Raw genomic sequence first — 12,458 nt, 5'->3', positions numbered from 1 at the left:
ACGGTTCCCTCACAACACAGATCATGATTTGGCCTGTAAGGCTTTACGTCATTTTCCAGTAAAAAAAAACAAACAAAAAAACAACTCTTTGTATTTACGGTAAGTAATGCGTTCAAATAATTTCCACATAATGGCATTTTCTATTCTCGGATCTTATCATTTTGTTTGGTTTAACTTTTTTTTTTTTTTTTTTTTTTTTTTTTTAGTGTTTCAGCTTTTCCCAATATAAACTCGGTTAAATACTATGCATTTTAGACCTTCATTTATTTTAACATTAATAATTATAATATTTATTATTACTGTTAGACAGCCATACAGATGAGATAGATAGATAGATAGATAGATAGATAGATAGATAGATAGATAGATAGATAGATAGATAGATAGATAGATAGATAGAGAGAGAGAGAGAGAGAGAGAGAGACAGACAGACAGACAGACAGACAGACAGACAGATAGATAGATAGATAGATAGATAGATAGATAGATAGATAGATAGATAGATAGATCTTGACAGACAGATATATGTTACTTGTTTTTCTGAAAAGCTCAGATCAGTGGATTCTCATCTCGTAGATTTTAAAAGGCTCTGCTCCTTTAAGGGTGGATCAGTAGTTGAAGAGGAAATAGGAAGTCAGTCCATAACATTTAGCACAAAGATCTAAAAACAAAAGGCGTTTGCGAGTGATGGCAGGAATAAAAGGTAAAGTTAAAACGCAACTCTTGATATGATCACAAAAGCACACCGATCATTTTACGAGTGCATTCAGCTTTCGATCGCATTCAGCTAAAAAGTCTTGTAAACTCTGTTGAGTTTAAACTACCGATTGTTACATGAATCGTTGCATCAAAGTAAAGATATAATTGCAAATGGTGTCGATTGATTAAATAAAGTCTATTAGGTGTCATGTTGCTATAGGGTAAAGTTGTCAACTAGAGTTCAAGTTTTACGTAGGTTTACTTTTACTTTAGGAACTTGCTTTTACTGTTGTGCTCCAGTCTTTTTTCGATTCAGTAATTAACCAATGAAAAGGAACTTAAGAAATTATCTTATACATTTTAAAATTACAGAATTTATTTATTTACAGTCTATTTACTTAAAGTACGTCATGTCTGCAGTTGCGAGTTATTGCCGCAAGGGGGCAACAAATACACGTAATGTTTCAGTATTCAAAGCCTTGGCCTTAACTTAGCTGAGTTATTATTCCTTTCAGCTCTTGTTGCGTTGTCCTTCAGTGGTGCACTTGGACTGACCCTTCTCCTTTTGGGATGTGCACTGCAACAATTTGGGTAGGTCCATGTTTTTGCCAGATTTTGTAAGGATTTTTACTTGACTGAAGTGCAGAAATTCAAGAAACTAACTTGTGCTTCTTTCCTCACAGACAGTACTGGCCCATGTTTGTCCTGCTCTTCTACATTCTGTCACCTATACCAAATTTAATAGCCAAGAGGCATGCAGATGACACAGAGTCAAGCAATGCATGCAGGGAGCTTGCATACTTCTTAACCACGGGAATCGTGGTGTCAGCCTATGGGCTCCCCATTGTGCTAGCAAGAAAATCTGTGGTGAGTACACAATATATGTAACAGTTATCTTTTTTATTCTAAACATTTTGACAGGGTTGGTGATATAGAGCCTATACATACAGAGTGAAAACATATCCATGTCACATTTAACCTAATAAAGTAACACACAAAACAAAATAATTCTATTTTTAGGACCATTATTTTATCTAGTATTTATATCTATAAGTATTTATTTCTTTTTTATAAACCAGTTCGTTCTGGGTCTCGTATCTGATCAGCGCTCATGTACCCGCCGAGAACAGCTTTGTCATTGCCATTGGCTCTTATGTATATAGTTTAAACATGAGGTATAGTTCATTTTGGGTATTTCTGTTATGTTCTATAACTAGCACTGCGTTTGTACTTTTGATTGAACTGTTTGCTTGTTTATTTCCTATTGTACAAACTTCTAATACTTTTATAATGACTAATATTGTTTACTTATATTATTTTTCAATAAATATTATTTTATAGAAATAACATGCTGTATTTGGTATTGAGAAGGGTCCATTAGTGATTGTGATTTCAACTTCAGTGAAAGTTACATTATTGCACCATTAGATGGCAGCAAAGACTGTCTTTATGAGTCCATAGCAAAGACTTTTACATCGAAAGGAAGTTAAAGGAGAACTCCGGTCATTTTTAACATTGAGCTCATTTTTTTGTACATTTGGAGTGCTGTCAGTACAGAGAACAACGACAAATATCGGTATTGCCTACACCGTGTTATCCTCTTTTTAAAATTTGCACCCTGTTGACTTCAATAGGGCAAGTTTTAAACCTGCTTTTAGCCTCTTAACATCCTTGATGTGTCATTACAAGTGCACAGGTCATGTGAGTGATTCCTTTCGTAGTGAACGCGGGTGAATCTGACTGCAGTAGATGTGAAAGATATGAATAAAAATGATGTTTATTCAGCCAGCGCACATACCTGTATTTACATCCTGTTTTCGGTCAAAGTCCACAGTAGTCGATTGTCGAGTTCACGCGCATAGGTTTAGTACCTATTATCACGGGCGTGAACTCAACAATCGACTACTGTGGACTTTGACCGAAAACAGGATGTAAATACAGGTATGTGCGCTACATAATCCACTCATTTTCTCCAAAGGAAAATGATTTTGAACTTGGTATTTGGTATGGTATTTGCTTCTGCTGAAGACGTCAGCCCGCATTATTTCAGCTTATTAAAAAATAAAAAAATAAATCATGTTTAACAGCAAAATTACTGGTGAAAAACGACATTAACCATAATGCTATACAGAAAATTACACCAGTCAGAGTCGAAAAAGCAACACGTTTCAAAATAGTTTTTTAGCTCCGCCCACTCCCATAATGCACTGCGAATTACTAATCCACTTGGTCTTAAATCTTTGTATATGTAATAAACCTAAAATATACATATAATATATTAACCTCTGTAAATCATTTTTTTTATATATTTCTCCATTGTTTTTAATTTGACCATGCTGTTCATAATGGTTCATGCTATTGTAGTTCTTTCCATCACTAAAGTCGTTAAGTACACAATCTTGTACCTTTGTCTTTTTGTCCAAATTTCAAAAACTTTTTTGCTTCAAATCAAAGTTTTTTTAGTGTTGTGATTCACCTCACAGCACATTTGCGCTTCTGCAAGAACCAATGAGATTCATTCTTGTGTTACGCAGCGCGTTTGAGCTTCATCAAGAACCAATGAGGTTCATTCTCGTGTTACGCAGCACGTTTGAGCTTCATCAAGAACCAATGAGGTTCATTCTTGTGTTACGCAGCGCGTTTGAGCTTCAGCAAGAACCAATGAGGTTCATTCTCGTGTTACGCAGCACGTTTGAGCTTCATCAAGAACCAATGAGGTTCATTCTTGTGTTACGCAGCGCGTTTGAGCTTCATCAAGAACCAATGAGGTTCATTCTCGTGTTACGCAGCGCGTTTGAGCTTCAGCAAGAACCAATGAGGTTCATTCTCGTGTTACGCAGCGCGTTTGAGCTTCAGCAAGAACCAATGAGGTTCATTCTCGTGTTACGCAGCGCATTTGAGCTTCATCAAGAACCAATGAGATTCATTCTCGTGTTACGCAGCGCGTTTGAGCTTCATCAAGAACCAATGAGGTTCATTCTCGTGTTACGCAGCACGTTTGCGCTTCTGCAAGAACCAATGAGATTCATTCTCGTGTTACGCAGCGCGTTTGAGCTTCATCAAGAACCAATGAGGTTCATTCTCGTGTTACGCAGCACGTTTGCGCTTCCGCAAGAACCAATGAGGTTCATTCTTGTGTTACGCAGCACGTTTGAGCTTCATCAAGAACCAATGAGGTTCATTCTCGTGTTACGCAGCACGTTTGAGCTTCCGCAAGAACCAATGAGGTTCATTCTTGTGTTACGCAGCGCGTTTGAGCTTCCGCAAGAACCAATGAGGTTCATTCTCGTGTTACGCAGCACGTTTGAGCTTCCGCAAGAACCAATGAGGTTCATTCTTGTGTTACGCAGCGCGTTTGCGCTTCTGCAAGAACCAATGAGATTCATTCTCGTGTTACGCAGCGCGTTTGAGCTTCATCAAGAACCAATGAGGTTCATTCTCGTGTTACGCAGCACGTTTGCGCTTCCGCAAGAACCAATGAGGTTCATTCTTGTGTTACGCAGCACGTTTGAGCTTCATCAAGAACCAATGAGGTTCATTCTCGTGTTACGCAGCACGTTTGCGCTTCCGCAAGAACCAATGAGGTTCATTCTTGTGTTACGCAGCGCGTTTGAGCTTCCGCAAGAACCAATGAGGTTCATTCTCGTGTTACGCAGCACGTTTGAGCTTCATCAAGAACCAATGAGGTTCATTCTCGTGTTACGTAACACGTTTGAGCTTCATCAAGAACCAATGAGGTTCATTCTCGTGTTACGCAGCGCGTTTGAGCTTCCGCAAGAACCAATGAGGTTCATTCTCGTGTTACGCAGCACGTTTGCGCTTCTGCAAGAACCAATGAGATTCATTCTCGTGTTACGCAGCGCGTTTGAGCTTCATCAAGAACCAATGAGGTTCATTCTCGTGTTACGCAGCGCGTTTGCGCTTCTGCAAGAACCAATGAGATTCATTCTCGTGTTACGCAGCGCGTTTGAGCTTCATCAAGAACCAATGAGGTTCATTCTCGTGTTACGCAGCACGTTTGCGCTTCCGCAAGAACCAATGAGATTCATTCTCGTGTTACGCAGCGCGTTTGAGCTTCATCAAGAACCAATGAGGTTCATTCTCGTGTTACGCAGCGCGTTTGCGCTTCTGCAAGAACCAATGAGATTCATTCTCGTGTTACGCAGCGCGTTTGAGCTTCATCAAGAACCAATGAGGTTCATTCTCGTGTTACGCAGCACGTTTGCGCTTCTGCAAGAACCAATGAGATTCATTCTCGTGTTACGCAGCACGTTTGCGCTTCCGCAAGAACACCTGCGTTGATGAATATTTATTTGTGAATAAAAGCCTAAATTCAATCTGTTCATCATATAAACTTAAAGGATCGTGTCTCTTCAGAAAATCTGGACTAAACCGCCTGAATCATATGAATTAGTTTTAGTATTATTTATGAACTTTTGGAAGCGTCAAAGTGGTAGTTGCATAGAGTCATAGACTGTGAATGGAGAGACAGAAATCTCTCAGATTTCATCAAAAATATATTAATTTGTGTTCCGAAGATTAACGAAAGTCTTGCGGGTACATGAGGGTGAGTAATTAATGGCAGAATTTTCTTTTTTTGGGGGTGAACTAACCCTTTATTGGTTTTAAATTAAATTATTTCTTGCTTGTTCATATAATAATATCTCCGATGTTATTGCAATAATTCAGATTTTGTACAAGTGGGAAAAACCTCTAAATGTTCCAATATCACTGTGGAGGCGCAAATTAAATTTCATTCCATTTTTGTTCAGATTGCATTTAGGGCTCACATGTCCACAAAATGATTTAAAAGCATACACAGGCAGAATATGCTTTCTAAAGCAGCGAATGTGTTTTACCAGATAGTACACTGAATGAAATGTCACCATGAATGAAAATAATGTCTCTCTTCCTCTTCAGATCCAGTGGGGCGCCTGTGGTCTGGTAATTGGAGGCAATAGTGTCATTTTTCTGACCATTCTGGGTTTCTTCCTGACATTCGGGCGTGGAGATGACTTCAGCTGGGAACAGTGGTAAAACCCACCAGGATGAAGTATATCACTACACTATAAATGATGAAACTTTAAATAGTTTCCAATGGTAATGCTAACGAACCCAGGCCTTGACAGAGACCGTGTCCATTGCTTTGTTTTACTCTCGGTCACATCTTCTCTGCTCTGTTACTCTGCTTCTGCCTTTTCATTTGCATACATGTCAGCCTATGCATGACTCTGTATATACAATGATTTGCTTCAAAAAACTTAAATATGAAGTTGCATTAAAAATCATTTTTTTCGCATCTTGAATTGTTAGTACTTAATTACCTTGATTAAATTATTAATGATGATCCTTTGCTCTACCAGTTCTATGAAGCGTAATTAATTGACTAACAATGCCACTGTCACCTTAAGAGTTAAAGCCACACTTTGTGTTTGAAAACAGAAGCACTGTAACCATGGCAGTCAACTGAGTGTTTTTGCTGTTGCCTTTGTTTTTTTTTGTGTGTGTGTTTTTTTGCAATGCCACTAATGTCAATTATGAATTGGAACCATTAAGCTTTAACCTTCTTGAACTTGTAAATGTTTACATCCGTTTACCAAAGCAGACATTTTCCTGCTGTTCTGTTCCTTCATTCCTTGTTTACATCCACAAGTTTGTAGAAAAAGGAAGAAAATGTGTGCAGAATACAATCATAAACAGCCATCCACTGATAATAGAATGTTCTTTCGTTTATTACAGTTAGTCTTTTTATTAAAACAGCATGATGCATGCCATTCCAGAAACATTTTCTTATAACTGACATAATTCCACATCAAATCTTATGAAACACTATGACATGATTGTTATGTAATTCAATATAGGCTATGTAGTAAATGCAATCTTTGAGATCCAATTTCACCTGAAAGGCATGGTGTTCAGGTTCACACTACTGGTGTTGTCATTAATATTTTATAAAGGATTATGGATCATATGGTTTTCATTTTTCACTGTTTAAAATCTTTCTGGTTTGAGGTTAGACTCAATTTTCATTGAATCACATGTTTTGATATACATTTGTGACCTTTGATTCTGTTTAGCACTTTCAAACAGTATCCATTTGATTATATGAATTAAATACACTTGATTTGTTTCTCTTTTTGTTGTTGTCATCATTTTGTCTTTTTCAGGAACCAAATACCATTCCAGTAACCAATATACATAAATGGCATAACTGTTTATGTTTAAAATTACACTCTTTTTGACTAATGACTTTAAGAATGTGCATATAGTCATAACAATGACTTCTGTTAATGTCAGGTGTTTAATAAATGTGCCAAGCTACTTACAGAGCAGAGGATGGGCGCTCAAAGGTTGTGACTACAGTATATAAGGACTGTTTTAAAGACGTTCACATAGCAATATAACATGTACGTGAGTGACAGCACAATGACAGGTCTAGATTTACATCATACTCTTACATCTGGCTTAATTCCCAATGTTTGCTGCAGATACTGCATGCCAGTGGAGAGAGTAAAGATGTTACATGCTAGATGGATAACAAATGATTTCATATATGGAGGTGGCAACTATTGTAGGAGTTTGAGCAGAGACCAGCTGAGAAATCACTTGAAGCTTCAAAAGGATAGGTATGAAAAAGAAAGACTTTTTCTGTAATGTTGCGCCTGTATGGTCTGTCAATTGATTATCCTGAACATGTCCGTTTTTGAAAAGTTTAGGCGATGGAGGTCTTGGTCTCCAGAATCTCAGTGCTTATTATAAACTTAAGTAAGTGGTCTCCTGCTAATGTCTTCATTAGTGTTTTTGGTAATTTGGGCCGTACTTGTATAAAATGAATCGGCCTCCATTTTAATTAATAAAATCCTCCTTTTTCAAAGATATATATATATATATATATATGAAGAGTTCAGATGCAAAAGCCTCTAAGTGCCATCTGAAATTTTCTTCTAGAATGATAATTTTTATCAAGCTAGTATAGTTTAAGTTCAGTAATTTCACTTAAATGGCAATGAAGATTACCTATTAATTGTCATTTAAGTGAAATTACTGAACTTAAATATACAAGCTTGATAAAAATGATCATTCTAGAAGAAAATTTCAGATGGCACTTAGAGGCTTTTGCATCTGAACTCTTCATATATATATATATATATATATATATATATATGCATACTATTGCATCTATTCTTAAAACTAGATCACCCAATTTGCCAAATAAGTAAGAAAAGTACACATCATTTAAAAAGAATATTCTATATATAAATAAGCCATTTTGTCCTCACGTAACTTTGGACTGCGAACATAACTGTACTACTGAGCCCATAAAGGGACATGGTTGTGGGGGAAAAAAAAGTCAATGGTTTTGTGGTCTCTCGCAAATGTTTTGCGTCCCCCCGAGAAACTTTGCATTCGCTCCCAAACCTTTTCAGTTTTTTGCGAGAGAACCCAAAGTTTCTCGGGGGAATACAAAACTTTTGCCAGAGAATGCAAAAGCTTTGAAAAATGTTTTCCCTCCCATCCCATATTTTTTCCATCACAATATCCCTTTAGGGGCTCCATACCATTCCTAATAGGTAGTTTGTACCAAAATAAATACAGTTCTGTCATGACAACTCTTGGAGTGTTTGGCATGGTAATGGATATGACAATGTTGATGTTTGGTATTGGCAGAATAGATCTTGCTGTGGTCTTGCTGTGAGCAAGTAAGAGTAAGACATGCTGCTGCTGTACGAATTAACATGCGTGAATTACCCGTAGCAGATCTATACAGGTGGAGCTGGGGAGGGTGGAGGGTTTTTGAAAGCACGCTGCACTGCTACAGCAAACGCTGCCCAAGTATATGAAGGTTGAGCAGTGAGCTCATTGACTACTGATACAGCAGGAACCAATCAGCTGTTCCCAATGATGTGAAGGACCTCTTAGTCTGAGCCATCTAGAATTTCATGACAGAACTTTGCATTAGTTTAAAAATCCAATAAGCAAAACCAGTATTAGTCATTTTGACTATTTTTATAATAATTCTATGATGCTTTTGCATTCTTTTTTTAACCTTGAAGGCATCACTCGATAGTGTCGATAGTAGACCACATTAGATGAACACTTAAAATATCTAGACTTATCTTTACTATGCAAAATCCCAGGCATAGTGTAATGTATTGCAAGGAAATGGCTAAAGTTTCAAAAATCTTCAATACTTTAATGATGGAGGGATTAAATGGCACAGAAACCCAGGCTGAAGACAAGAAGCCAGACCCATCCTGCTGAGTTGTGTTTCTCTTAGCACTCCTCTTGTGCTCAGATTCAAATAAATAAATGAGTGGTCCGCAGACAGTGGCCCTAACGGCGGCGGTGCGACTCGGTAATGACCTCCCCTGGGGAGTTCTGCTCTATTTTTAAGTGTGATCAAAGCGGCCAGACTGAATGATGATTATTAAAGAAGAGGAAGACTGTCTTCAGAGGTGTCCTGAAGCAGATAAGAAACGTCTTGCAATACATTCGGGGCATATTTTCAAATATTGATGCCTTAAAAATGATGTTCTAAATGGCACATATTCTACTTAAAGAGGGATGTGGTATAGAAATGCTGCCAGGATTGTCAATCTGACAAGCATTTGAATTACAACAGCATCATTCATAAGAGACGCATGATGTTTACTTTCAGAAAATATCAATGAATAAGCGTATTTAACTGGCAACTGCTAAGTCACTTGCAATTCATGCCTCTAAAAAAAAATCTTTCAGAATTAGTTTTCATAAATGATAATGCTGATAATTTGGAGACACTGGAGAGATACAGGATAGTTTTTCTAAAAATGGCAGTTGTGGGTTAGGAAGGGCCCTCCAGTGGCCATGAATCTCATACCTCACAACCGTTGCCTGGAAACAGCCCGGTGTTCTGATATATTTATTTCATTCATTTACCAAATTTTACTCAATCTTTTTTATTTAATTTTATAATTACTCAACAGGTAACACTGGCCTTGTTCATGACATTGCAGATGGTTTGGTCACGCTTTTTTCCCCCTTGTAAGTTTAGTGATGTGTCTCAAGCACAATATATAAAGCAACTTAGTGTATAGAGGCTGTATAGAGATGAATGCTCATATGGAAGATCATACAAACATGACTGCGCGTTTTAATAGACACGGTTATGTCCTCGAATAGTAACTTTTAAGCTAATTTAACTTTTAATTTACAGTTTTTCTCAATCGCTTTGACTCAATTCTCAAATTAAATGTTTTTTCTCTCAAAACAATAAGTTCAGATCTCTGTGTGATGGTGTAAGACATAATAGAATGTGTAAACATTAACAACAACTGTGAACTTAAAGGTAGGGTATGGGATTTGCAAAACGGCCGGCAGATTTTGAAAATACACAACTCAAATGGTCCTACCTTCTTTCCTCCAACGCTGGCCCTGACTCCACCCATTCATGTGGAGGGAGGGGGATGGGGGAGGTGGGTATGGTACGACCGTTTGATTGACGAACTTACTGTCCAATGATTCTAGGTGGTCTTGGAAATGATTGGCTGGAGTTTTTCGAGTCCTGCCCTTTCCACAGATGATTAAACTGCTTAATTTTCATTTCAGTGCTTCTAACTCAGTGGCTGTAAGTGGGTTAGGAATAGGATTTCAAGTGATTTTGAAAAAATGGACAAAAATTAATTTAAATTAATCATTTGTTACAGTGCACTTAATGTGTACATACCTGTTTTTGTACATTATACTTACATTTATGAAATACCTGCCTGTATTTACAGCTGTAAATAAATATAGACTTACACTGTTGACCCACTGTTCCTAACCATACCTGTATCCCACCTCAGCACAAGTGTTTTGGGTTACACCTAATTTTACAGTATGTGCACTTACGGGTACTTACAGTGTACTTACCTAAGAAAGTACTGGGTAATATAAGGTAACTACTGTACATGGGTTCAGGTTGGGTTTACAGGTATAGGTTCAGGGTTAGTACCTAGTTATTACCCTGTTATTGTAATTACTAATTAGTAGCCTACATAGTATGTACATGGGGAACAGGACTGTTTTGCAAAACAATATGAACACAATAACACTGTACTTATTTTTTGATGTAAGTACATAGTAAAGGACACCTAATATAAAGTGTGATCAAATGTCCATTTTCTTTTTCTGTACTACAGTATTGACTTTTTCTTGTAGAATTTTAGCTACTGTTGAAATCTGAATCTAAAAGCTCAGCGATACACAAGAACATATAGACAAAACTGACTATAGTTGTAGAAAACAGACCGCACAGCAATCAAAAGTAGAAAACACGTGAAATTTGATTATAACAAATATTTCCATGGTGAAAAAACATCTAAACATTTTGACCAGTGTGGCTCACACAATGACAAAAACACTTTTTATTTTCGTGGCTTTGGCCAGTTTACTAACACAATAACTAGTTTTTGTGACAATTGAGCTTACAGTTTAGAGAATGTTAAGAAAAATGTGCCCAAGCGATTAAGATAAACTGTAAATTTAGCCTAATACTTGTGAAAGACATGTTTGACAATACACTGCCTGGCCAAAAAATTGGATTTAAATAGGCAAATGCTTAAGAGTCTATGATTGGAAGAGGTGCATCAATGTTTGGTCAAGATCTTGTATTGACAATGCAAGAGTCCAGCACTCTGTAAAGTCTCCTCCAGCACATCCCAAAGACTTGCAATGAATTTAAGGTCTGGATTCATGTGTGCCAATTCATATGTGAAAATACTTCATGCTCCCTCCCAACCATTCTTTCACAATTTGAGCCTGATGAATCTTGACATTGTCATCCTGGAATATGGACAATTGGCCATGATGTGTACCACATGTTTGTTTAAGAAATTAAAAGCTATTAGGGTTAGAAGAACTGCTGCCAAACACATAACATGCTACAAAAATAATAATTACTGCAATAATGATCCAATCATAGACTCTTAAGCATTTCCCTATTTAAGTCGGGTAGTGTAGTGTGTGTTCCTGGTGAGGGCAAAAGAGAGTTGTGACAGGCAGCATAAAACTCAGATCTGAAATAAATAATCATATATTGGAAGGAAGGATGAAGAACAGACAGAAAGAAAAAAGATAGATAGATAGATAGATAGATAGATAGATAGATAGATAGATAGATAGATAGATAGATAGATAGATAGATAGATAGATAGCATAAAGAACATGAACCAATCTGCAGTCTCCCTTAATGCCTGCGATTCTTTGTTTTCTGGTTTCTTTCATCTTCTCCATTATCGTTCAATTGGAGGGAATAGGGGTTTCTGGCGGATCACAGCACACCGTCAATGCCAGAGTCCCAGAGAGGAGGAGGATGGGGAGGAGGAGGAGGAGGGTTGTCCCATCCGCTGGTGATGGGTGACCACTTGCAATAGGATAGGAGGGGTTTACGGAAAGGTCTGTTTTATTTGCTCTCACGCCGTTTGTATTCGTTCATCGGCGACTATCATCTCGAAACGACTGCGCATGCATATAAGGTAAGTTTGCACGGGTCTCTCGGTCTCGCGGGCTATTGTTCGTTGCATACAACGAAGCAACCGTGCACTAGTTCGTGCACTTCATTGACAAAGGAGAACATTACATTGTCGCTTTCTAAGCATTTTGACTTACGACTTGAATCGCCTCGCGATCATCGTGACTGTGTAGGCAGATGTAAGTTGCTAGTTACATCCGTTAACGTGACATCGTTCGTTCATGTATGTAAGAGTGATCTGTTAAAGTGCCGATACAATTATATTAAA

The 12,458-nt window shown here is 37.6% G+C and overlaps 2 protein-coding genes across 2 annotated transcripts in view; both read left to right on the top strand.

Moving 5' to 3' along the window:
• The first annotated feature begins 105 nt into the window (after positions 1 to 105).
• leprot (leptin receptor overlapping transcript) lies at positions 106 to 6,836 on the top strand. Its single transcript, XM_084118982.1, has 4 exons — positions 106 to 703; positions 1,215 to 1,290; positions 1,383 to 1,566; positions 5,620 to 6,836. The coding sequence occupies exons 1-4, from the start codon at positions 688 to 690 to the stop codon at positions 5,734 to 5,736; spliced, it is 393 nt and encodes a 130-aa protein (XP_083975108.1). The 5' UTR covers positions 106 to 687; the 3' UTR covers positions 5,737 to 6,836.
• A 5,252-nt stretch (positions 6,837 to 12,088) lies between these two features.
• The window catches only part of LOC311086675 (3',5'-cyclic-AMP phosphodiesterase 4B-like), a 55,173-nt gene continuing 54,803 nt past the window's right edge, over positions 12,089 to 12,458 (top strand). The window contains exon 1 of the mRNA XM_084119675.1: positions 12,089 to 12,194. The gene's annotated coding sequence lies outside the window, so the exon portion shown is untranslated. The remainder of the gene's footprint in view (positions 12,195 to 12,458) is intronic.

Source organism: Abramis brama (assembly GCF_963993115.1).
Source record: "Abramis brama genome assembly, chromosome: 7".
Taxonomy (NCBI): domain Eukaryota; kingdom Metazoa; phylum Chordata; class Actinopteri; order Cypriniformes; family Leuciscidae; genus Abramis; species Abramis brama.
This window is presented reverse-complemented; position numbering and strand designations above follow the sequence as displayed.

Excerpts from the sequence above, each read along its gene's own strand:
- leprot (XM_084118982.1), top strand. Across the intron at positions 1,291-1,382 it reads TGTGCACTGCAACAATTTGG|ACAGTACTGGCCCATGTTTG; the intron begins GTAGGTCCATGT and ends CTTTCCTCACAG. Across the intron at positions 1,567-5,619 it reads TGCTAGCAAGAAAATCTGTG|ATCCAGTGGGGCGCCTGTGG; the intron begins GTGAGTACACAA and ends CTTCCTCTTCAG.